At 40.9% G+C, this 27461-nt stretch overlaps 1 protein-coding gene across 2 annotated transcripts in view; it reads left to right on the forward strand.

Moving 5' to 3' along the window:
* The window catches only part of RMND5A (required for meiotic nuclear division 5 homolog A (S. cerevisiae)), a 60416-nt gene that overhangs the window by 23918 nt on the left and 9037 nt on the right, over positions 1-27461 (forward strand). For both annotated transcript variants that reach the window (XM_010862230.1, XM_010862231.1), the window contains exons 3-6: positions 9499-9633; positions 12756-12856; positions 24497-24663; positions 25481-25646. In XM_010862230.1, coding sequence (XP_010860532.1) covers positions 9499-9633; positions 12756-12856; positions 24497-24663; positions 25481-25646 — 569 coding nt within the window. The remainder of the gene's footprint in view (positions 1-9498; positions 9634-12755; positions 12857-24496; positions 24664-25480; positions 25647-27461) is intronic.

Below are 27461 nucleotides of genomic sequence, written 5' to 3' on the forward strand. Positions count from 1 at the left end.
ACGCTGCTGCTGCTAAGTCGCTTCAGTTGTGTCCAACTCTGTGCAACCCCATAGACGGCAGCCCACCAGGCTCCCCTGTCCCTGGGATTCTCCAGGCAAGAACACTGGAGTGTTAAAAGAATCCACCTGCTAATGCAGAAGACGTAAGAAACTCCAGTTCGATCCCTGGATTGGTAAGATCCCCTGGAGGAAGGCATGGCAACCCACTTCAGTATTCTTGCCTGGGAAATCCAATGGACAGAGGAGCCTGATGGGCTGTAGGCCACAGGGTCGCAAGGAGTCGGACATGACTGAAGCGACTTAGCACGCACATACACGCATAGCCCATGATGTGTGTCAGTCGCTCAGTTGTGTCCGACTCTTTCCAGCCGCATGGACTAGTTTGCCAGGCTCCTCTGTCCATGGAATTCTCCAGGTAAGAATACTGGAGTGGGTTGCCATTTCCTCCTCCAATAGCCCATGATACAAGCACATTATTCCCTTTTCACATGTGAGGAAACTAAGATTCAGAAATATTAAGTAACGTACCCCAAGGTATGCAAGTGGTAGATGAAGGTTTGGGAAAAGGTTTCACTCAAACATTTGTTCTTAAACACTGTGCTGTACTAGGAAATCAGGCCATTGCAGGGCTGGTAATGTTTTATAAAGGGGGCAAATAATGGTTTTAAAAAAAAACCCTTTTTGTACACCACTTTTCCTAAACTGATCTTCTGCCACTAGATGGAGCATATTCATTGGTGAGGCAAAATGATGACTGTTTAAAAAAAAAAATGGCGTAAGGCTATACAAAATGAAATAGAGAACATTGTAAAATAGTTCTGAGTGAGCCTTTTATATAGGTCTTCCTGGGGTGTAAGAGGAGAAAAAAGTAATGGCAGGAGAAAATGTTTTGCATTTAGCCTTAAACAATAATTAGAATGGGTGAGGTCAGCTAGCTCTGAAGTACTATTATTGTATAACGGATAAATCCTTATGTAGTAGAGAGATGGTACTGTTCATCAAAGAGGGAAATGAAAAAGGCTAGAAAACTTACTCTGAGCAAGGCGAAAAAGAACTGAGTTCTGAAATATAGGCAGATAATTTGATACATGTATTGGGTAGAATTTTCAGAATTACTGGAAAGAAATGGCTAACAAAGCTGTAAAAAGATCACAGTGATTAGAAGCTAGGAACAAATTCCCTAAAAATAAAATAAAACATCAGACTAACCACACTACTAGTAAGACATTTAGTAAAAATCTCATATTTTCTCCCATTCTGAGGGTTGTCCCTTTGTTTTTGGTTTCCTTTGCTCTGCAAAAGCTTTTGAGCTTAATTAGGTCCCATTTGTTTTCATTTTCATTACTTTAGGCAGTAGATTGAAAAACATCTTTCTGTGATTTATGTCAAGAGTGTTTTGCCTGTGTTTTCCTCTTAAGTTTTATAGTATCTGGCCTTGTTGCATTCAGGTCTTTAATGCGTTTTGAGTTTATTTTTGTGTATGATGTTAGAGAGTGTTCTAATTTCATTCTTTTACTTGTTGCTGTCCAGTGTTTGCATAGTATCTTTTTTTTCTGTTGTGTGTTAAGTAGTAGATAACTTTTCCCAAGCTGCATGGAGCCAGAGTCCAGGTCTTCTTCTCAGTTAAATGTTCTCTGCAGTACCCCTTTCACTGCTGCTACTGCTGCTAAGTAAACCAGATGTTTAACTAGGTGCTTGGAAGGGAAATTGATTCCTTATAGGTGCAACAAGAGCACGTTGTTAGGGTCACATCCCAGTTTTTCTACCAAAGTCGATGGAGAAGTTTTTTAAAAATTAGCAGTATTAAAGAATTGGCAGGGACTTCCCTGATGGTCTAGTGGGTAAGACTTCTTGCTCCTAATGCAGGGGGGCCGGGTTCCATCCCTGGTCAGGGAACTGGATCCCACATGCCACAACTTAATAGTTCTCATGCTGCAACTAAGACCTGATGTAGCCAGATAAATAAATATTAAAACAGAAAAGAATTGGCACTTAGGCGTTAAATCAAATACTGAGTTTTATCATGTACTTCTTTTGTCACTGCTTACTCAATAATTATAATTTCATAAAATGTATTTCAGAAAGGGATTGGTTTTGGATGATGAGCAGTGAAAACCAGTCCTTAAGTCTAATCAGTTCATAAGCATGTTTAAGCAAACAGGTAGGGTGGTTTGTTTAGATTTCATAGTCTTGTAAGGATCGTCTAAGTTATTTACTTCTCCTCTGTCTAGCCTCCAGACTTTAAAACCTTTAATCCATTAAAAACATGAATGATACTAAAAGTACATGAGATGGTATACAGATTTGTGTGTCCTGAATTTCTCTAAGCTGTAATATCTTCTCTAGACAGACACACCCTTGAATATGTGCTTTTTATCTTTTGAAAATGTGCCTTCACATTTAAGAACATCCTTTCATGCTTTTTCTTTTCTTTTCCTTTATAAAAGAAAAAATGGAGTAAAACAGAAGTGCTAATAGACAGGTGTTTCTCTTCACTATCTACTTCTTGGCTGGTTTGCGATGCTGCTGATTTCCTGGGCAGCCATGCAGATGACTTCGGTCACCTAGCAACAGGGCCTGGAACTGATCCTTGCTCTGATGCAATAGTAAGAACATGCACTTATAACAAAAGGAGTTCTCATACTATATTGCATTTCCTTGACCTCTTTTTACAGTTTTAGCTTTAATTTTTACTACATGTGAGCAGGAAATAAGCTATGAAAAAAATTTACTCATCCACTTTAGTGGTTTAAACTGCAAGATCTAAATGATAGAAGGGAGCTCAGAAATTTTCATCTAATGTTTTGCTTAGTCATGCTTAGTTGTGTTTTCCAAGACTAGCACATAAGTTCTAGAACTTAAATGTCGTACAGATGTCTTGAGTGTAAGGGTTTTCGATTTTTCTTACCACCAGTATAGTAGTGAAATAAAATTACATGAAGAGCATCCTTGTAAAAGAAGTGTTTACATCTGTTTAAATGTTAGACTGTTTTAAATTTTTCTAGATGATCAAAATTTACTTTTGGTTTAAGTACATGAAGGAAAGATTTGGAGGAATTGTTTTGTTTGAGCAGTTCCTGCCTGGTGGTAGCTATTAGAATTATGACTAAATGTAAATGTATACTGCTGGAAAAAACTATTTTCATATGGTCTGTGCTTTGGAGTTGACCATTGGGTCTTCCAAAGTTATCTCAAATCAGTAAATGAATCAGTAGAAATCTGAAGGTTGTGTTTGGATTGAATGAGGTTGATAGATCAGTGAGAAATCTTAGTCTCAATGATTCTTGCCTGTGGAGTGCATGCAGACATTTAGAGAGTTATAGACAGATTCCTGCTGCTGCTGCTAAGTCGCTTCAGTTGTGTCCGACTCTGTGCGACCCCATAGACAGCAGCCCACCAGGCTCCCCGTCCCTGGGATTCTCCAGGCAAGAACACTGGAGTGGGTTGCCATTTCCTTCTCCAATGCATGAAAATGAAAAGTGAAAGTGAAGTCGCTGAGTCATGTCTGACCCTCAGCGACCCCGTGGACTGCAGCCTTCCAGGCTCCTCTGTCCATGGGATTTTCCAGGCAAGAGTTGGTAATAAATTCTGTCATCCTCTGATACCATTCCTTTATTCATTTGATTAGCCTTTTATCTGGGGGAATAAAATACGGGAGAAATCTGTGATATTGTTACTGAACCCAGGTCTGACTGTGTCCCAATAAAGAGGTTGGTGAGAAGGAAAGTTTGCTTTATTTTGGATGCTGGCAGTGGGAGGTGGAGAATGCTTGTCCAAAGGCTGACTCCGCACCCCCAATCAGGGGCAAGAGCTTTTATAGACAGAGGGAGGGGCTCCATGCAGAAACAGCGCAATCAGCTCTGACAGTCATCTTGGTCATCAGTGGTCTAATCGGCGTCATCTTCATTGTTTTAAGAACAGTTAGTCTTCCATTCCAGGATTGGTTGGTTCCCGTTTCCTTGAGGCCAGTTCTTGGAATTGTGCAGCTGTGTCGTGGTTACAGTCTGGTCGTCATGTAGTTAACTTCTCTACCTGCTGGTGGTTTCAGGATCTACAAGGGCAGCTCACAGGATATGGCTCAGAATATTATGTATAGCCCTTGAAAAGAAACTAAGGGTCCCTGACTATGCTTAATGACTAAACTATTATTATTTGGTCTCCTTTGACTGTTTTCCTTTGTTTCTGCATTTTCTTGCTTCTCTGATTAAACTTAATTCTTTGGCTAAAGTTTTTCCACAGGCAAAAGACAGGCTGAGGACATGGGGAGTGAGGCCCTTGGGCCCTGCTCCTTTTCACCATCAGTCACCCTTGTAAGGCCTGTATCCCACCCAGGCCAGAGGAGGAACAAGGTAGCGGCATCTTTACTTCCAGTGTTCTGATTGTCATAGACAGCATAAAGGTGTGAAGATTAGCTTAAAGGTACTGATAGACTGCTATAAAGTCATCTCTCAACAGGCAGAATCTGGTAAGCAGATTGGATGAGGAAAGTAGAGAGCCACACCAAGCAGTTCTGATTTTTTCAGTGCTAAATACAGTCTCTTCAGTATGGGCATGGATGCTATTGCCTTAGCATCTAGGTACTTTGTATTATCTCATTCTTTAGATTAAGTACCAGGCCAAGAAAGAGGTCTATAAAAAGAAAAGGAATAAAAATTTAAGATTCTGAGAGTAATTTTGCTTTTTTGTTTTTGTGTTGAGTAATTCCAAATGTTAAATTTGTATATTTAGTTTTAGGCTACTGACTTGACATCTAAGAATAGATAGATCTTTAAAGAAAAGTGGGCTGAATTTTGAAGAGGAGAGCTGTGCTGTGTTATGGTGATTGTAAATAGTATGTGGTTTGCAGTTCTATTGTGGATTACTTACCACCTGTTCTTTTGTGCGCTGTACCATGCTTAAGCAATGATTAACTAAGGATTGAATTAATAATTTCAGTTTAATCTAAACAGAAACTAATTACATTTATGTGCTTAAAAAACAATTCAAGAGGCTTATCAGGTTAACATAGGTTAACACCTATGAAAGATAAGGGAGTGGAAGTAAAATTGGACACAGAAAGCTTTCAGAGGTAGATTGGCCAGTTTCTTGACTCTTGATGTTTCGAGTTGCCTTCTACTGGGGTAATTTCCCCTTTGTCAGAAGAACTTTAGCAGTTCTTTTAGAGCAGGTCTTCTTTCAGCAAATTCAGCTTCCCTTCATCTGAGAATGTCTTTATTTCATCTTCATTCCTGAAGGATATTTTCACTTGATATAAAATTCTGGGATTCAGTTCTTTTCTTTTAGTACTTGAAAAATGTGTCACTTCTTTCTGGTCTCTGCATGGTTTCTGTTGAGAAATCTGTAGTCCTTTTTTCTTTTTTAAAATATGAATGTATGATAACACATTTACAGGAGACTTGGAAAATACAGAACAAAGTTGCATATGGTTCCACTATATATTACAATTATTTTTAAAGTATATAAATTAGGATTTTTAGTTGAGAAATCTGTAGTCATTTGAATTATAGTTTCCCTATAAGCAGTGTATCACTTTTCCCTAGCTACTTTCAAAATTTTTCTTGGTCTTTAATTTTTACCAGTTGGATTCTGTGATGTCTTGAATTTGGATTTCTTTGAACTTATCCTTTTAGGAGTTTGCTGAGCTTCTTGAATCTGTAGATTTATGTCTTTTGACAAAATTGGGAAATGTTAAAAAAATTTTTTTCCTACACTACACTCTTCTCCCTCTAGCAATCCATTGACATAATGTTAGATCTTTTGTTATTGTCTTACAGGTCCCTGAGATGCTATTCATTGTTTTTTTTTTTTTTTTTTCAATTTTTATTTGGTTGTTCAGATTAGATCATTTCTATGGATCTCCACTGACTTGTGCTATTCACCTCTATTCTGCTGTTAATTACATCCTGTGAGTTTTTTTTTTTTAATATTTATTTATTTGGCTGTGTTGTGTCTTAGTTGCAGCATGGGAGACCTTAGTTCCAAGTTTTGTTTTAGTGGTCACTACCTTGTTGGGCTCAGACTACAAGTTCTGACCAGTCTTCTCTGAGTTGTAGTTTCAATGTCAGCTTATTTCCAAAGCCATTACAGAGCTGTTCAGATATGTCTTGTTAGTGGCCATTCTAGGACCTGGAAGCTAGGTCTGACCCCTAGTTCCTCTTTCAAAGTCTGTGCTGTGCCGCTGAGGGTCAGACCCATGCCTTTGCCACTTGAGGGCAAGCCCAGGGGTTCATAAACAACTCTGAATGAGAGTGTTACTTTTCTGAGTTTCTTCCTCTCTCTGATCTCCCTGCTACTTTAGAGTTCTCTGGAGCTTCCTATTTAGTCATCCAGCCAGAGAACTGGGCTTTATATACCCTGATCATTTCAGTTCAGTTGCTCAGTCGTGTCTGACTTTTTGCGACCCCGTGGACTGCAGCACACCAGGCTTCCCTGTCCATCACCAACTCCTGGATCTTAACTCAAACTCATGTCCGTCGAGTCGGTGATGCCATCCAACCATCTCATCCTCTCTTGTCCCCTTCTTCTGCCTTCAATCTTTCCCAGCATCAGGGTCTTTTCCAATGAGTCAGTTCTTTGCATCAGGTGATGTACCCCGATCCCCTGTATTTTATCATAATTCTGCCTGTATCTGGGGCTACCAGGTAGAGGAACAGAGAGAAAAGATGCAAGAGGAGTTTTGGCCCCTCCTTCTTGGGACCATCACTCCTCTGATTGGAGAGAAAAGATCCCTTCCCTCAGAGTTTTAACTTGCCTACTGTGGTGGATTTCCCAGGTGGTGCTAGTGGTAAAGAATCTGCCTGCAAGTGCAGAAGACATAAGAGAAGTGTGTTCAATCCCTGGATTGGGAAGATCCGCTGGAGGAGGGCATGGCAACTCCAGTATTCTTACCTGGAGAATCCCCATGGACAGAAAAGCCTGGTGGGCTACTGTCCATGGGATTGCAAAGAGTCGGACATGACTGACTTAACACGTGCAGAGTTCTGAAGATCTGCCGAGTCTTGTTTCCTGCTTATTCAATCAAACATAATCTAGGTACTGCTGTGAAAATTACGACACCATTTCTTTCTTTTTTTAATGACACCGTTTCTGTTTGGGGGAAAAAAAAAAAAAGCTTACAAATGCTTCTTATTCACAACAGAAGCTTAACTTTAGACTGCCTTGAGCTAGGGGTGCAAGAAAATGGAAGGAAAAAAGCATGTGATTTATTTCCATCCCCTTCTACATGATAGGAAAACCCACTCCTGTTCCTCATGCCAGCCCTGGAGGGCTTCTCCTGGAGGTGCCCGTCCTGTTGTGGGTTTTGGTTGTACTACCTCCAGACTGAGAGATAGATGTTGGAGGGAGGAAAGTAGTAAGCTCACCTTCAGTTCTTTGCCTTCCTCCCCGATCCAGTTACTGCTCTTCAGAGTTGCCTCGAGTAGCCACTCCCTTCAGTCCTGATTTTGGAAATGCATTCAGAGAGTCAGGGTGAGGTGTACTTGCTTGATCTTACCCAGAACCAGAACCTTCAACACCCTCTCTTTTTGTAATAGATTTTGACGAAATCCTTTAGCTTGCTATAAAAGGAATGTTTGCTCTTTGTGTAAGAGTGGTTATCTCCAGTGATAATCTCTGCTAGTACTTTATATATTCTTTCCACATTTGTTCTGTGAGCATTTGTGTAAGCTTTTTTAAAAACAGAAATGGTGTCATTAAAAAAAGAAATGGCATCATAATTTCTGTAGAAGTTGCTTTTTTTTTTTTTTTTCATTTAAGGGTAAGAACATTTTTCCATGTTAGTAGATATAGAGCAATGAACCTTACTTTTTAATTGTGAATAGTAAGATTAACAGAGTAGTAACTACCATTTCATTGCACCAATAAGGGAGTATATTAATTTCCAAGAGCTGCTATGACAAAGTACCACAGACTGGGTGGCTTACACAGACATTCTTTTCCCCACTGTTTTGGAAACTATAAGTTCCTGATCAAGGTGTGGCAGGCAGGGTTGGTTTCTTCTGGGGCCTTTCTCCCTGATGTGTAGATAGGCATCTTTTCTTCACGTCATCACGCAGTGTCTTTATCTGCTTGGGCTGCCATGACAAAATTCCAAAATTCCATTTAAACAACAAAAGTTTATTTTCTTCTGGTTGTAGAGACTGGGAAATCCAAAATCAAGGTGCTGGGCAATTCACTGCCTGTTGAGGGCAGGCAGCCTTCTTCCTGGCTGGCAGATGAGCACCTTCTCCCTGGGTCCTCGTGGTGGAGAGAGAACAAATGAGCCCTGGTGTTTGTTCCTTGTCTCATAAGAACACCGGCCCTACTGGATGAGGGCCCCACCCTTATGACTTCATTTAACCTTTATTACCTTCTCCCAGACTCTGTCTCCAAAGCCAGTCACACTGGTTTCTAGGGCTTTGATGTAGGAATTTGGGAGGGACACAGACATCTGGTGTATAACAGGTGGTCTTCCTTCTGCACCTGTATGTGTCCTGCGTGCGTGCATGCTCAGTCGCTTCGGTCATATTTGACTCTTTGCAACTCTTGTAAACTGTAGCCCGCCTGTCTGCGGGATTCTCCAGGCAAAGATACTGGAGCGAGTTTGCCATTTCCTTCTCCAGGGGATCTTCCCTACCCAGGGATCAAACCTGTGTCTCTAAGTCTCCTGCATTGGCAGGTGGGTTCTTTACCCGCTAGTGCCACCTGAGACATCATTTGTATTGGATTAGGGCTCAAAATGGTCTCCTTTTAACTTTATAAGGCGCTGGGAGAGGATACAGTTAAGTCCATAAAAGTATTTTCTCTACTTAAGCTGAGGCTCAAATATCTTGAGTGATTTGGCCAAGAATGGCAACCTACTCCAGCCAGTATTCTTGCCTGGAGAATCCCATGGACAGAGGAGCCTGGCAGGCTATAGTCCATGGGGTCGCAAAGAGTCGGACACGACTTAGTGACTAAACCACCACCACCACCACACAGCTAGTTAGATGGAACCAGGATCCAGACCCTGGTGGATTGGCTCCAGAGCCTGCTCTCTGAGCCATCTGTCCAGGCTCTTTTTCCCCAACCCCCACCTTGGCACTGCAATTCTTGGGATAGGCCAAGGATTATTGAATAATCCTATGTTCGATATAATGGCTCTTCCTTTTTTCCTATTAGACAACGCTGCATTGAACATGCTTTTGCAATTATCACTGCACACCTGTGAAAATATTGCTGTCATATAATGCCTAGAAATCAATTTATTTACAGAATCATTATAAAGTTTATTTTTCCAAAATACCCTCAAAAATGAAAACATTTACCCTTGCAGCAATAATGAATGAGAGTGGGGGTTTCAGAAAAGAACAGCGGAAAAGACTGCTTCCTGTCATAGGCTGCAGACAAATTGGAATTGGGGACTTATTGGAGGTGTCACAGAGTTAAACAAAGGTGGTGGTTTCTGTCAAGGTAGGTGGGGTGAAAACGTATCAAGTGATGCCTCCTGGTCAATTCATGACTCGGTATCTTGCCTTTCAGAATTTCGATTCCGACATCAGCAGTGTGGGGATAGACGGCTGCTGGCAGGCAGACAGCCAGAGGCTTCTCAATGAGGTGATGGTGGAGCACTTCTTCAGACAAGGAATGCTAGATGTTGCTGAGGAGCTCTGCCAGGTGAGGATGAAATGAAAACAAGGGAGATCCTTGGGGTTTTTAAGTCTTCTAGCTGTAAGTAGATTGTTACATTTTAATCACCAGTGCTGACCTCAGTTTACTAGAAAGTCTCTCTCCTTTTTTTTTTTTTTTAAACTTGGTTAAAAATTATAGTCCTAGAACTTGCTATTCAAATTATTTCCTTATTCTTGCCCCAGAATGTTGGTCAAGGGTCAGAAGTGGTGCTACTTTTCCAAACATCTCCTCTTTTGTTTTTTGGGAGGGAGCCAGTGCATTTTACTTAATTTTTAAAACAGTTTTTTATTATTATTATTTTACAGTTGATTTACAGTGTTGTGTTAGCTTCAGCTGTACAGCAAAGTAAATCAGCCATATATATATATATATATATCTCTCCACTCTTTTCTGGACTCCATTTCCATATAGGTCATTACAGAGCACCAAATAGAGTTCCTTATGGTATACAGTAGGTTCTTAACTTGTTACCTCTTACATATAGTACTGTGTATGCTCAGTCATTTTAGTCATGTCTGACTCTTTCTGACCCTGTGGACTGTAGCCCACCAGGCTCCTCTGTCCATGGGGATTCTCCAAGAATACTGGAGTGGGTTACCATTTCTTCCTCCAGAGGATCTTCCCGACCCAGGGGATTGAATCCTTTTCTCTTACGTCTCCTGCATTGGTCAGTGGGTTTTCTACCACTAGTGCCATAAAACATCTCTTTGACGGGAAGGTTAGTATAGCAGAGAAGAGGACAAAGAGGATTATATTTGCTCTTCTAATCTGGCCCAGCTTAAAGAACTTTATCAAACGAATTTCAAGCTAAAATAGACATGAACTTAGAACAGTTTACCAATACCACATAGTCATAATACCAGCAATATGTATTAAGTATTTACTGCCAGCCAAGCCCTGAGTTTATTCCTTACTGTAACCCTGTGAAGAAGAAATTATTTCCCCCATTCTACAGATGAGGAATCTGAGGTCTAGAGAAATAACCTGCCCAAGACCGTACTGCCATTCCCTCAGGATGATGGCATCGGCGATTAGAATAGCAATAGCTTAACTAGGTATTAATTAGAGATATAAAGAGTGGTTAAATAGGGATAGCTCAGTGAGAAAATTCAGTAGAGAAAAGAGGCCGAATAACTTGGTTTATGTGGAAAACCAATAAAACTCCAAGACAAGGAGTTTGCATCACCTACGTAGGCTGCAGGCGTCCTCCCGTTCTCCCCAAGGAGAGAAGACACTAAGGCCTCCCCGGTCAGATTTTAGAAGCCCAGGCAAAATTAGTAGGCTTGACGAGCCTCCACGCTCCAGATGGGAATTCAGCCAGAAGGTGTGAGAAAGAACAACATGGGGAGACCAAGCTTTGGTGAGCAAGGCCCGTAGCTTTATTTTCAACAGGGGCTTTTATACCCTAAGTTGCACATAGAGGATAATAGGGGGTGTGAAATCATGCAAAGTCAGCAGTTTTTGATCCTTATTGAGACCAGGCTTTCTTTTCTGCAAATTTATCGTATACAAATGGTTTAGGTGATTTACATCATCTTCTGGCCAGAAGGCCTGTTAACATTTTATGACTCTGATAAAGGTTTGTCAGCCATAAGACTTACTGTCTCTAGGAGTAATTATTTTAAAGTTTGGCACCATCCTCCGAAGGTGTTAGACAAAGTTGCATTCCTATAGGGCAAAGGTGCAGTGGGTTTACAACAAAGAAAAGAATTTATTACCTTAAGGGTCTAAACTTGTTAACACCAAGGCCACTACTTATTTTTTCTACATACCAACTATATTAATTAATACACTTCCAAGGATACAATACAGGGGATGTGGAAACTTGGCAGCAAGCGTTGGCTCAACAATGAAATCTACTAGTTCTATTCTGACAATTTCTAACTCTCCGAGAGGCTCTATACTATTTGAATATCTTAAGCTTCCCCTGCCTCTTCCAGTTGGGAGACTGTAAACAATTGTATGCATAGCTGTAGGAGTCCGGGTAAACCTGTCAGGCAAGTTACAGAGCCATCTGAGGGGTTTGTGAACTAAAACACTCTTGTCATGCCCAGGAACTTTATTAACTGGAGCTATAAGTTAACTCTTTTTTCAGAGAGAGAGAGATGGTGGTGGGGGACAGCCCCCCATAAAGTCAGAGGTGTAGGTGACAGCACAAAGCAGTAAAGTAGGCAGACTCTGGTTTTGGGGGTAGATGCTCGAGAATTTCCAGGGGGACTCCTGAGGCTCAATCCCGCCTTTGCGTATGTCGAGCCTCCTTCCTCATGACCTTTGCCATGGGCGGAGTTCCTCACGCTGGCTCCCGCCACCGTACAGGTTCTTAGTGGAGGATCTTGGATTCAGTTCCATTTCATGTGTCTTCAAACTCTCTTCTGTGGCTTACATTTTGTGCTGTTGTATTTTTCATTTAGAAGAGTGAAGGACCATAAGGTTTAAATAATCTAAAGGTAGTCTGTAAACCAGACCTCTAATCTAAGACTTTGCTATTTTAAACAATTTAGATAAGTAGTAACTCAAGTCTTTCTCTATACATTACAGGATTCTGTGTCCATATAAATTTCCTAAAATAAATTGTGTCATTTAAGATTGTTTGTTTACAAGTATCAGAGACCCAAAATACCAATGGCTTAAACAAAAATGAAGTTTATTTCTCTTACACAAGAATAGGAAATAGTAAGCCATCCATGACTTATGTGGTAGCCACATACCATGATACTCTTAGGGATCTCAGCTCCGTTTAGCTCTGCTGTTTCTAAGGTGACCCCTGTCCTCATGGTCCAGGGAAGCCAGAACCCCAGCTTGACCTTTTTGTATTCCTGGAAGGGACAAAGACATATGTTTGTGTTTCATTGGCCAGAACTTACATTTTGCAAAGCCCAGCTTTATTCCATATGCTTACGTGCCCAGCTAAAATATGGGGTTTACTACTATCATAGGAGGAGGAAGAGGGATACTGAGGCTTAGTCCTCAGTCTCTGCCAGAGAAGTATATGTTAAAAAGAAACTATCTTTAATTATTTACCTCACATTTTATAATGTAGAATATGCTTTTACCGTATCTCTTTACTCTGACTTTTGCTAACAAAAGTTCTTTTGATTTTTTTTCAGGAATCTGGTCTTTCTGTAGACCCAAGCCAGAAAGAACCGTTTGTGGAGTTAAATCGAATATTAGAAGCATTGAAAGTCCGAGTTTTGAGACCTGCTCTGGAGTGAGTTACTGAGTTTGTTTTCCTTTGAATACTTTGTGAGAACTCTGTAAGAAAACGGAATTAGAAAACACGTTGAAGATTTTGAGATCTCTCTCTCTTAATCTCATGTGGGGTAGACTTCAGAGTAATCAAGGGAGAATTATTTTATTTCTTTTAGTCGAGTGCATTTGGGGGATATGCAATTTGAGAATATAGTTAACACTCATTTCACTTATCAGTTGGTCTGAATTCCCATGAGAGAAGAGGGTTTCTTGTAGCCAGACTAGCTTTATAACTGAAGTACTGTTGTTCAGGGCATCTGAATTTGATATTTGAACTTGCAGAATGTGTGGGGTTTGGTATACATGAAGAGAACAAATGTTGCGGAGTTTTACTCTAATTACCATCATAAAATAGTTCATTGTGAACTTGTCATTGATGTGAATTCTATGAAATTACTGGGTTAGCTGTGTTAAGTATCATACTAGAACAGGGTCAAGGAAAGTTTTTCATAAAGAGCCAGATAAGTATTTTAGGCTTTGCAAGCCATGTATGGTCTCTGTTGCATGTTTTTCTTTATTTCATTTTATAACCTTTTAAAAAGGTAAAAAAACAAACAAACAACAAAACCCACCTTGGCCATGTGGCATATGAAATAGACAGCAAGTCCTGTTTGGCCTGTGGCCATGGTTTGCTGACCCCTGTCCTAGAATTTTTTAATGTGATAATAATCACGTTATTTGTTTTAAAAAGGAAGAAAGGAAAGCTACAAAGTAACAGAAAGAATCTGGGTAATAGAAGCAGTGATATTGTTGTGAGGGCACAGCCTTAGAATCGTAGGATTTTAAAACCGGAAATACATGAGTGCATTGTTGCTGCTAAGTCACTTCAGTCGTGTCCGACTCTGTGTGACCCCATAGATGGCAGCCCACTAGGGTTACCCCCGTCCCTGGGATCCTCCAGGCAAGAACACTGGAGTGGGTTGCCATTTCCTTCTCCAATGAATGAAAGTGAAAAGTGAAAGTGAAGTCGCTCAGTTGTGCCCTACTCGTAGCGACCCCATGGACTGCAGCCTACCAGGCTCCTCCCTCCATGGGATTTTCCAGGCAAGAGTACTGGAGTGGGTTGCCATTGCCTTCTCCGAGCTCATTGTTTCAGGGCGGAAATACAGTTGGGAAGATCCTTGATGAGTTTTATAAAATACATCTTTTTCCCTTCTATTAACCCATTTAAATCTTCATAGCTTAGTTTTTTCTGTTTCTCATCATTTCTCAGTTCTTAGGAAATTCTGAAAGTTCTAAAACCAGCCTAGATGAACAGACAGAGATAGTAAAAGTCACTCAGTCGTGTCCAACTCTTTTCGAACCCATGGACTATACTGTTCATGAAATTCTCCAGGCCAAAATACTGGAGTGGGTAGCCTTTCCCTTCTCCAGGGGATCTTCCCAACCCAGGGATCGAACCCAGGTCTCCCTCATTGCAGGCAGATTCTTTACCAGCTGAGCCACAAGGAAAGCCCAAGAATACTGGAGTGGGTAGTGGATCCCTTCTCCAGCAGATCTTCCCAACCTAGGAATCGAACTGAGGTCTCCTGCGTTGCAGATGGATTCTTTATCAACTTTCCCTGAGCTATCAGGGAAGCCCTGACAGAGATAGAGTCCTATGTAAATTTATAAATTACAAATTTCTGTATAATTTATAAATATCAGGTAGCTCATTTATTTTCATTCTTTAAAGATATAAATGTCACCCAGCACCACTGTGTACTATGCATATCACTTTTTAGTTTATTTTTATAATGGATTTTTTAGCAGGTTTTATTGTGACACACCCTTATAAGATGAAATTTAATCAAATGCCTCAAACACCCTCTAAAATATGGCAGTCACTCTTGTCTCTACTTTCATATTCCACCTAAATGATTAAACTCTAAAGGAGAGTGAGGGAGCCTAAATATAAAAGTGTGATGGGTTTCTCAGTTGTTCTATAGTGATTTAGAAATGATATGTAAGTTGTTAATTGAGGTAATATTCATTTATCTATTAATTTCTCAGATTTTTCATCAGACTTTTATTGAGTGCTTATTACTATGTATCAGAGACTGTACTAAGTATTTGGACTGCCTTAGCCCTCAAACTACTCAAGGTTTTTTCCTTTTAGACTGAAGAAAATTCATAAGACTCTTTTAACTGTGTATTTTTCCTGTAAGATCTCAAGTTTCTTACTGATAACGATATTATATGTATCAGTTATTTCTGTAAATGTCTTTTGTTATTTGTAGCCTTAAGCAGTGCCTCTCAGGCAAAGGAAGGACTCATTCCATCTGCCTGGCAGTAACAGTGGAAATTTCTCTGCAGTTGTCTCTTAGTATCCATGGGACATTGGTTCCAGAAACCTCTGTGGATACCAAAACTCACAGATGGCTCAAGTCCTTTATGTAAAATGGCTTGTTACTTTTGGCCCTTTGTATTTGAGGTTCTGCAACCTTGGTGCTGAGGGCCAACTATACAATAAAAATGTTCTTGTTACATTTTTCTGGGAATAGTGCCACGTTAAATATCTGCATGTGGGATGTAGTGATAATTACAGTTACCTCTCTTGGAGTGCTTACTATTAATATATGCCTCACGTTGTTCTAAGCGGTTTGTATGTATTAACTTATCAGTCCTCATAATAACCCTATGAAGTAAGTACTCAGTTTACCGAGGAGGAATTAAGCCTGGAAGGTGCTCCATGGGAAAAAAAGGATATGGAGTCAGAAGGTTAATTGAGGAAAGCTTCATGTGGTAGTCTCTAGTACTCTCCTCTAAAAGATTTACTTTCGCATACTAGATGGGCCATCTGCAGTTCTACGATAAAGAAACTCATTTAACTCTGTGAAATCCGTGTTTCCCGTGCATAATTAACCAAAGAATCCTTCTCTCCTTTCACCCCCAATAACACCTACTAAATAAAACTCACAGAATTGGAGATCTGTGGAATTATAGGGGTTTCCTTGGTGGCTCAGATGGTAAAGAATCCGCCTCCAAATGTGGGAGACCGATAAGTTTGGAAAGTGTTTGTTTAATACAAATATCCGTTACAGAAACTCAAACTTTTCCAGTTCTTGCCAGTTATTGGTGGATGCAAAGCAGGTATTTACTCAACATCTTTTATGGGCAAGTTTGGGACTGCCCAGGTGGCTCAGTGGTAAAGAATCAGCCTGCCAGTGCAGGAGACGCATGAGACGCATGAGACACAGGTTCGATCCATGGGCCAAGAAGATCCCTGGAGGAGGAAATGGCAACCCACTACGGTATTCTTGCCTGGAAAATCCCATGGACAGAGGAGCCTGGTGGGTTATGGTCCATAGGACTGCAAAGAGTCAGACACAACTGAGCCACTAAGCACATAGCTCCCACGTGGGCAAGCACCCACGTACTCAGCTTGAATCAAAAATTTAAAAATGTGGGACATGAATTTCCAAGATTCTGGTTCAGAAACACTGGAGAGAATCTTTCATATTTCACGTGTGGCATCTTCTCTTTGTACCCGGAAGCATCGTGGAAGCACCCAGGAGAGGAAGAAGAAGGTGAGAGACTGCAACAGTTCCTTCAGGCAGCCTGGCAGTTGAGACAGAGGCCAGCAAGAAAGGTTAATATGGCTGGAGTTGACTAGATGGGAGGACTAGATGAGAAGGAAGTCTGGTGAGTGTTGTCAGCTATTAATTGCAACCAGTAAAAGACAATGGAAAGAAGGTGGTAAAGAAGGATGATATGGCAGAGAGAAGCGACAGAAGAACAACTAATTATACATACAGTCAGGATCCTGCATACTCTTTTGTTCCTGCCCCTGTATTTCTGAGTTTGTGTGCAGATTTTTCTCCTCACTCAGATTACCCTATTTTTTGAGTTCCTCTTGGCACCTCGCAGAGTGCTTATTTCATTGTAGGCATTCAATAAATGATGGAATAATTTGAAGAAGAACTTGGAACAAACATGACCTCCTCCTTCATGTGGCAGATAGAAGCAAAGTCAAAAATAACTAGAGTTGATGGGAGAATAACAGTAACTTAATATGACGAGATGGAGAAAATTAGAAAAATAGAAACTGTCCTTGTAGACATGTACCAGTTGCTGACATTTTGAAAGTGCTATCTTGAGAGGAAGCCAGATGGTTGCCTTCCTAAATATTGCCTTGGTGGATTTGCCACGGTCTAGAATTTGACTTTCAACCTTGCATACTTGGAAACTCAATTTCTTTTTCCTCGAACACCCAAAGCAGGCCCAGGGGCCTCATAGCACTTGTTTAGAGGAATTTGAAGTTCTATTTGCTAAGCTTCAGGGGAATGCCATAAGGAAACAAAAACTAATTGAATGATTATAATACAGAGGGATGTTCTAGAATTTTTTCACAGAAGAAAGAGTATTTCATTAGTCTAGACCACTGCAAGGTTTTAGATTGAACAGGCCATGAACAGTACAGGCAAGCTCTGAAATATGAGAGGACTCCATCTCTAAGCTTAGCAATTAGGTGAGGCTGGAAGTAAAAGCCACAGTGGGGTATGAGGTGAGCTTGCCATTGTGGTTTCTTGGCGGTGTGTGTGAACAGTGGTTTTGAAGTGAAGAAATTACTTGCTGGAGTTAGAGAAATTGTGGTATCAGTGACTAAAACACTGTTTATAAGCAGAGAAAAGTTTTAGAAAATGGAGGTTTTAGAAAAGTTTTAGAAAAGCCAGCAAGGATGTCTGGTCACAGAGCCTTGACTACTACTAGAAAAGAGAGTGACCGTGATTAAGCTGTTTCTGGTGTCTGTTTTGTTATTAGTTTCGTCTACCTGCAGGTGGCAGTCTTGCTGACTCGGGTACTTTTAATAGCCACATAGACCCACAGAATAAAGGCTCTCATAGGTGTTGCCTGTACCACTGGAGAAAAGGGATCAAGGTTTCAACAAGTTGGGTTTGTCTCCCCTCAGTTTGAGCATTTTTGGTTTTGTTTTCTTCGTTTTTGGTTTTGTTGAGTGGTGTGTGCATGCTTAGTTGCTCAGTCACCTCCGACTCTTTCCACCCTCATGGACTGCAGCCTGCCAGACTGCTCTGTCCATGGGAGTTCTCACGCAGGAATCCTAGAGGTAGCCATTCCCCTCTCCAGGGGATCTTCCCAACCCAGAGATGGAACCCGGGTCCCTGCATTGCAGGTGGATTCTTTATCGTCTGAGTGCTGGCTCTTTTTAATTCTGAATGGGCCAAAGAGGTAAGTTGAGGAATGAGATACAGTTTTAACTCACTGTGTCCATGCATTGAATCCAGTGGAAAAAGAGCAACTCTGTTAAAAAGAAGATAATTGAAAATGGAAAGAGGTGCCCAGTGGAAAGAAGACAGGACAGAAGAAAGGTCAATGGAATGTAAAGGCCAAAAGGGGAAAAAAAAAAAATCTGGTGTGAGGACATCATTTTCTGTTGTCTGGCCAAAGTTTGCATGAAGTTGCAAGGACAGTCAGTGCTTCTCAGGAGGAAGAAGAGACATGGCCATCTCTTATCTGGATGCATCGTCGCCAAGGACTTGAGGATTATTGGAAACAAGTGGGCAAACCATGACTACAGAGAAACTGAGAATTTTCTTTTCAAAAGAAGGGAAAATTGAAATAAAATATCCCTGAGAGGAAGTGTTTAAAAAGGATAAGGAGCTGAACTAGGCCAGGAGGGGAGCTAAGGGAGACTCTGGAATTTGTTCTTATACAATGCTGATGTGTTATTAATTTAGGCTTATCAAACACTTGGTTTTGTGGTGGGAAATTAGCATTAAATAAGGCAATGTCATAAATAAATACTTAAATAAATAAAGTACATACTTAAATATGTACTTTATTAAAAAAATCACCCGTCTGTAGAACTGTACTGTCCAACATGCTGGCCACACATGACATCTGTTAGGCATGCCCACCACACTCTGCGTGACTAAGACCCTCATGTAAAAGTTAAGTGTGAATGTGGTGGTTTAAAGAGGTTCAAATGTGAATCACTGCCCTTTGTGTGGTTTCTTAAATAGCATATAAGAAGGACAGAGATTCACACCAGCTCTGAGATGAGTGAAATGTTAGTTAGTTCCAGTGATGGATTCAACTCATATCTGAGGAGTTACCATTTGCCGGTAACCTCAGAAATGAAATGTTTAGCTATCCTAAAGCAAAATGATAGGGTTCCTCACTGTTTTGGGCTGAACTTTGTTTTTTTCCAATCTCTGAATTTTTTAAGCCCTTGATTTTGGTCACCAGTAACATTCAGCCAAGTCTACCCCTGTGGAGTAACGCCTGCCACTCATTTCCCTGACCTTCTGCTTTTACCCCCAGGAAGATAGCCCCAACATAGATAGAAAAAGAAGATATTTTTGAACCTTTTAAAAAATGCTGTGAGACTTAGAGAATGAACTTACAGTTGCTGAAGGGGAGGGATAGTTAGTGAGTTTGGGATGGACGTGTACGCACTGCTATATTTAAAATGGATAACCAACAACGACCTATTGTACAGCACATGGAACTCTGCTCAATGTTATGTGGCAGCCTGGATGGGAGGAGATTTGGGGGAGAATGGATACATGTGTATGTATGGCTGATTCCTTTCACTGTTCATCTGAAACTATCACAGCATTGTTAATTAGCTCTACCCCAGTACAAAATAAAAAGCTCAAAAGGAAAAAAAAATGCTGTGAAAGATCGTAGTGGAATGTGCCGTAGGAACTGGCAAGAGGCATTTTTCATTGGAAAAGACTCTGATGCTGGGAAAGATTGAGGGCAGGAGGATGAGATGGTTGGATGGCATCACTGGCTCAGTGGACATGAGTGTGAGCAAACTCAGGGAGATAGTGAGGGACAAGGAAGCCTGGCATGCTGCAGCCCCTGGAGTTGGAAAGAGTCAGAGACAACTTAGCAGCTGAACAACACCAACCAGAAACAGAAACCAACCCAGGCCGGCAGGATGGTGGGAGGAGAGAGGGAAGCAGACCAGTGCTGTCAGTTAATCCTGGAAAAGAACAGCTAGCTTGAAGGTGGAATCTTGTTTTAATTATTTTTGGAATAATAAGGAAATGCTAAACATGGAACGAACAATGGGCCAAGTCCCTTTGGAGGCCTGACAGTGAAGATAACGAACACTTCCCGTTTCTGTATAATTGTGTGGACGTGGGTTGCCTCTGACTTCATCACCTAATTAAGTGGTGTTGTTTTGGGGTCTTTTTATGAACGAGGCCCAGAAGGTCTCCTTATTAGCGCTACAGTGAACCAGAACTGTGACATAGGTGACCTTACTGGGTGTCATTTGTTTGGTTTGCAGTGTTTCTCTAAACCCGGAATGGTTCCACAGCGGGCGGTGCTCTTGTGGTGAACACTGGGAGATTTGGAAGCAGATTTTTTTTTTTTTTAGAAACTACAGTAAAGCTAATAATTTACCTGAATGTTGACATTTACCTTGCTGCTCATAGTGTGCGTGCGTGTGTGTATTTGTGTGTTAACGTTAGTCGCTCAGTCGTGTCCGACTCTTTGCGCTCCTCTGTCCATAGAATTCTCCTGGAAAGAATACCGGAGTGGGTAGCCATTCCCTTTTCCCGGGGGTCTTCCTGACCCAGGGATCAAACCCCAGTCTCCTGCGTTGCAGGCAGATTCTTTACCATCTGAGCCACCAGGGAACTGGTTATAGTGTAGTGGGTATTAGTGTTTTAAAAAATGAAAGATCAGAAATCTTCTGCCAGAAGTACCATGAACCAGAATACAGCACCCCATTCCTTTATTAACTGTTTTTTTGTCTTTCGTCGTGTGTCTCCGGAGCTGTGTGGACAAGTAGTTTTTGGTGCCGATTGTAGTTTTGTGCTCTTGTAGTTTCATGTGCTTCATTGTTTTTGGATTTGATGATTTTCAGGTTAATTAAGGTGGTGACTCCCTTCTACCCCTTACTCATGCTCAGTGAATCAAACACCCACATATTCAGTGTGAACTTCTAGTGGAGAAAACTTCAAAAATTTTTGAAGGGAGTTAGCTGATACATGCTGATTCCCAGAGAGTTGTTTTTAGAAAAATCAAAGTAACACTGAGTATTATATAGAAGTGCCCAGGTAACTTTTAGATTGTCACTTTTTAATTAATGATTTTAGAGAATATTACGCTTATCTATTCAGTAAACACATATTAAGTAGCTGATGATTGTCGATTTGTGCCAGTCTCTGGGCTCACTGCTTTAACCTGCCCCATCATTTAATGCTCATAACACTATGAGTTGCCCCCATTTTATAGTAAGGAAACGGATGTGAGTGCATTAAGTAACAGATCACCACGATTCACACCACGGAGCCAGCATTTAAATCCATGCATGTTTGGAGAAGGAAATGGCAACCCACTCCAGTAGTCTTGCCTGGGAAATCCCATGGACAGAGGAGCCTGGCAGGCTATAGTCCATGGGTCGCAAAGAGCCGGACATGACTTAGCAACTAACAACGACATATGGCTCTACTGACCTGCTCTATCTTGTGCCCCTTCAAAGTAGGGGGTGCCGAGCTGAGCAAGGCAGAACTCCCGCCTTAAGAGACCATCCTCCTAAGTGGATTGTGAGAGGTTCGAATAAAAAACATCTAGAGTTCAGTGGATGAAGAGATTATTAGGAAACTTACAGAAAATGTAGTACTTGAGCCTGGGCCTTGAATTTTTCAGTTCTGTTCTCAGCTACTCAGTTTGTTCCATTGTACTTTTGTAAAAATACAACTGCTCCCTACACTGGGAGAAGGGACCGTGGCTCCTCATTTCATGGAAGGAACAAGTGTTCTTGCCAGACCAGCTCTGCTCCACCTAAACACGGTGCTGCTGATGGTGATGCAGGTTGCTGCATCAGGTTGTCTGAATATGTTTGCATGTTTTTCTTGGCGTGCACTTCTCTCCACCTCCATTCTGTTCTCAGCAGCCCTCTTAATTTCCTCCTTTGATTCTTCACACCACATCACAAATGCCTCCAGCTCACCCTATTGGCCCGCCACTGTGTTTTCTCCTTCCCTATGTTGCATAACCTGCCCTCTGGGTTTTCAGCCTCCCCTCCTCCCAGAAAGAAGAATGGATGGGGCAGAGACCTCAGTGGTGGTAGACCCGGTTCCTCAAACTTCTTTGTTCTTTGTACCACTCTGGGCCATCTTTGTCTTTATAAAGTAACCTCTTGCCTCCGAAATCCTTATTTTTTTTCCTCTCCTGTTTCTTTTCTCTACCGAACCTATGGGCAATTCTCACTGCACAATTCCCAGTATGCCCAAATTTCACAGTTTAGTGAGATAACACCAGTTCCTCAGCAACACAGTTCAGATTTCAGTCACCATGGTATATTGCGAGTAGGTACATAAAATACAAACTTCTCTGCCAGCTTTTCAGTCGTGGATCACAACATAAATAACAGATGTGCAGCATGGTCACGGCCAGTCACGTCACTGCTCTTTAGTCTCTTGGTGCTTGGTCACAGCATATCTGTTACTCAGTTCACCCTCAGACAGCAAGTGTGTGGCTCTATTGCCTCCTCACCTCCTGGTAATAAGCCCACGTGACATATTACAGAAAGGGATCATTGAAAGACAGGCTTGGACAACAAAGATGAATTACTAGAGGTGAAATTGAATGCATTGAGGATGATTTGAAAATGATGACAGCAAGGGAAAGCTGGGATGAGAGCTAGACTTACAGGAAGCTGTGGTATGAGGCATATTGAAAAGTCCTATGGGGACTTCCCTGGTGGTGCAGTGGCTAATATTCCATGCTTCCAGTGCAAGGGACCTGGGTTCAATCCCTGGTCAGGGCACTTGATCCCACATCCAGCAACTAAAGATCCTGCATGCCACAACTAAGATCCGGTACAGCCAAATAAATAAATATTAAAGTCCTATGAATGTAAAAACCAAGTTGAAGTTGCTTCAACACCTTTTAATGTAAGTTGCACTAGGAACAGAAAGCTGCTTGTGGTTTAAATGATGGAGTATTTACTTCTACTTTGGATTGAAGACTGTAAAAACAAACAAAAACCCATAAAACCTTGCCATTCTGGGGACTTCCCTGGTGGTCTGGTGGTTAAGAATCTGCCTTGGTGTTACAATTGGACTGCATTAACCTTAGTGCCAGTTAAGGATCCAAGGCTTACTTAAATTTAAGTAAATATTTCCAAGATCCAAGTGATTACTATTTTTAAAAATTACTTTGATTTTGAGGTCAGAGGAGCTTCATGATTAGACTCTAAGATGCGGCTGCATCAGCAGATTGATTAGAGTATTGATATATGGATTTGCAGTCCTTTGGGGAAGGATAGGATCCAGTGAGGGCTTCTCTGGTGGCTCAGACGTAAAGAATCTTCCTGCAATGCAGGAGACCTGGGTTCCATCCCTGGGTGGGGAAGATGCTCTGGAGAAAGGGATGGCTACTCACTCCAGTATTCTTACCTGGGAAATCCCATGGACAGAGGAGTCTGGAGGGCTATAGTCCAGTAGGTCGAAGAGAGTCGGACGTGACTGAGCAACAAGCACACATACAGGATCCAGTGAAAGTGCTGTCTGTGAAGTCTAATGCCAGTCAACTGATTCATTACAAGTAACTTGAAACATTTTACTCTCGTATTGGGTTGACCCATAAGTTCATTTGAGATTTCCGTAGCATCTTAATGGAAACACCCGAACAAACATATTGGCCAACTCAATAGTAGAGTAGCTCAGTTTAGATTCTGAGGGTCCTTGGTGAATTGGGTTAAATGGGGAATGTCTAACTGAAGATCAGATTAGAGAAGAATGTGATACTTGACATCTTCTACATGTCAATATGTTTAGAGAAATAAAGCAGTGTTTCTTACCACTTGCTTGCAAATTTGATTTTAACAGCTGGCTGATAGACTTTTCTGCTTTAGCGCTCACCTTTAACTGGTAGTCCCGGCTCAAGATAGTAATTCCAACTTTTTGTACTACAGAGGCTGATGTCACTGAACTTTGGATCATTCAGAACTGCTATATTGTTCCTTCTCTTATTAGCAGTGTTGGTACAGACCTTTCTGGCACTGAACACACTACATGGTATTTTTATAGCTTTATCTGCCTGATTAGATCAAAAGCATCTTGAGGGTAAATACCTATGTTTACTATTTTTAATCTAAAAGCAAGTAGCACAGAATCTTGCAGCAGTGCAATGTCGTGTTAGTTTCTGCTGTTCAGCAAAGTGAACCAACTATATGTATACACATATCCCCTCTTTTTTGGGTTTCCTTTTCATTGAAAATTTAAACATAGATGATTCTCCTTCAGAATCTTCTGATACATTTATAAACATAACAGTTTTAACAGGACGAGTAGTGGATCTAGGCAGCCGGTAGTGAATCTCATGAGTGACGTCGGCTTCAATGTGTGGCCTTGTACAGTTCCAAATATGTCAGAATCGATCTTGTCTTGATGTAAAACCTTATTAAATAGTAATTGTCATCTAATTTAATGTTTTTCTTTCACTGGCTGCAGAGCATCTTTTGGTATAGTTTATTTTCTTTACAAAGCCTCTGGTCCTAAGGGTTGATGTTACCACCAACTTCCACAAGATGGCAGACTAAACACACTTCTGTTGTTAGGTTTCAAACCACTTTTAACATACATGCCTGTGCTTTTTATTACTGTTGAATCATTTTTTGCTTTTTCTTCAGATGGGCAGTATCAAACCGAGAAATGCTCATAGCCCAAAACAGCTCCTTGGAATTTAAGCTACACAGACTCTATTTTATTAGCTTGTTAATGGGTGGAACTACAAATCAGCGAGAGGCATTGCAGTATGCTAAAAATTTTCAGCCATTTGCTCTAAATCATCAAAAAGGTGAGTCTAGAGTCTGAGGGTTTTAATGGTTGAAACAGGGCTAAAGCTGCCACTGGAATTTGTTTGTCTTAAGTAGATGTAACATGTATTTGCTAAGAAACTGAAACAATTGTAGATGATAATCACTTAATTAAAAAGCTCTTGACTGGCTCTAGAACAGAAGTAAAATACTAAAGCCTCTTGATTGAGGGAATTCCCCGAAAGTCCAGTGGTTAGGACTCTGTGCTCTCACTGCCAAGGGCCCCAGGTTCAATCCTAGTTGGGAAACTAAGATTCTACAAGCCATGCGGCAAGGCTTAAAAACAGAAAGTCTCTTAATTGAAAAGCCAGAAAGAAACCTTACATTTTGGAGGATGCTGTTAAACTAAGAGGAAATAAGGTGTGTTCTTGCTCCACCACTCGCCCCGCCACCTCCTGTGCTGCTGTTGTCACACAGCCAGACGTCTGAAGGCGCACCAGGGTGGCAGCACTGAGCCCCAGGGATCAGTGTGGGGCTGGCTGGTTTCACAGCCAAAGATGGTAATGGCCCCACTTACGACACAGTGGTTACTCCTCCAGATAATGGTAATCACACTGTGCTGTAAGAATAAAATAATTATACATTCAATATTTAGTGCTTTCCTTTTCTTGTTTTCCTCTGCGCTGCTTCTTTAAAAGACAGCAAGCTTAAGGACCAGAATTTTAAAAGACATTGTTAATAAGTTATTTTTATGCTGTGTCCACTGGGGAAATTCTTGCCTTTTTCAGTGTATAACTTGCAAACTCCTGTTTCAAGTGTGAGCATCCACACCTCCAAATTGCTGCTGCTTCTGTTTAGACATTCAGGTCTTGATGGGGAGCCTCGTGTACCTGAGACAAGGGATTGAGAACTCACCGTATGTTCACCTGCTTGACGCAAACCAGTGGGCTGACATCTGTGACATCTTCACCCGGGATGCCTGTGCCCTCCTGGGGCTCTCCGTGGAGTCCCCGCTCAGTGTCAGGTATGCACACTGTCCCGTCTAGTTTTTGTTTATTTTTGAGGGTTCGCTGTGCGCTATAGTTGGTTCTCGTTTGTTAACTGTTTTTACGTAGTAGCATGTATATGTTGATCCCAGTCCATCCCATCCCCCCCTTCCCCCCTTATCCCCCTTATCCGTAAGTTTGGTCTCTACACCTGTGACTCTTATTTGGAAATACTTTGCAGATAAGCTCATCTCTACCATTTTTCTAGATTCCACATGTGTACGTTATATACATAGTATATATTATATATAATTACATATATAATATATGTTATAAATTATATATATATAAATAATATACATTATATATATCATACATTATATATACAATATTTGTTTTTCTGACGTACTTAATTCACTCTGTGTGACAGTCTTTAGGTCCATCCATGTCTCTGCAGATAGCACAATTTTGTGCTTTTTAATAGCTGAGTACTATTCTATTGTATATACGTGTCCTGTCTCTTTTTGAAACGTTCATCACATTGATCAGTTCTGCTTAATTTGTGGTCTGGTTCTTGATGTTTAAAGCTGAGAGAACGTTTGTCTTTCTCAAGAAGAGTATAGTTGGTATTTCAGGAGATCATCACACTTGGCGACAGTTTTAGAGGAGCAGTTAGCAGAGTGTGATCCTTTGAGTCTGTGATCCTTTGGGGGTCTCTGAGAGCCTTTCCCACTTTGTTCACATGGTGGGTTCAGTAAACTCCATGTTTGAATTATGAGCTAAAGGACTAGTTGCTTTTTCCTGGAACACAGTTTTTACTTGAAAATCCACTGAAACACTACAGTTACTCATACTCAGCCTTTTGGCAGACATCTATTCAGATGAATGAAGTAGGCCTCTCGTGTCAGGGAAAGCAACTGGTGGTGTCTTTTGCCACAGTGATGGAATTTTTAAGCTAAAATAGAAATTTGGGGAAACTTGAACCCAGCACTGTGAGCTTGACAGCTTCCCAGTGCTTAAAGACATTTCTGATGAAATTGGTGGTGATAATAATTTTAATTTTTCGATGTATAATAAAACGTGCTAGCTCTTAGAAGAGCAGTATGATCTTACAAAATCACGCATGAGTCAAGGATTCATTCAGAGTTCAAGACCACTGGGTTTTAGTAGAGCAGAGTACAAAAAATACTCGACGTAACAGCAAGGATTCAGATTCCACTTTGCAGCTTACCTTTTTAACAGACTGCTACTTTGTGGTGTTTCAGTGAGACATTAAAGAAGAAGATCCACAATTATATGAAAAGGCAATTAAAGTGCTACATATCTGTGTGAGACTGGATTTTTTTTCCACTTCAATGGAAAGAATACATTGCAACAGACAATGCAGAGGAGGGTATAAGAATCCAGTTGTCTTCTGTTAAACTGGAGGTTAGAAAGATATGCAAAAACAGAGAACAGTGCTGCTCTTCTCACAAGGTTATTTTTGGCTTGGAAAATATAGTTATTTTTTGTGAGAGTGTTATCTATCACATGTAATATATTTATTATTTTCAACATTTAAATTTTAAACATTTCCCAGTTTTACTTTGTAATACAATAAATAATGATGGAACCCACAAAACCAAACACCCTTTGAGATCCTTAATGTTTCAGCCTGTAAAGCATTCCTGAGATCAAAAGGTTTAAGAACCTGTTTCAAGAACTGACTCTTGCAGCTCTTCGATTCGTTTGATTCCTCTAGTGTTTTGAATCCCTGCTCTGTCCAGGCATTGTGTGGGACACAGAGATGAATCGGGGCAGCCTGTGTTCACAGGGGTCAGAGTCCTACGTAGGAGACAGTGCAGTTCACTTTA

The sequence above is a fragment of the Bison bison genome, unplaced genomic scaffold (genome assembly GCF_000754665.1).
Source record: "Bison bison bison isolate TAMUID 2011002044 unplaced genomic scaffold, Bison_UMD1.0 scf7180017864480, whole genome shotgun sequence".
In the NCBI taxonomy this organism is placed as follows: Eukaryota; Metazoa; Chordata; class Mammalia; order Artiodactyla; family Bovidae; genus Bison; species Bison bison.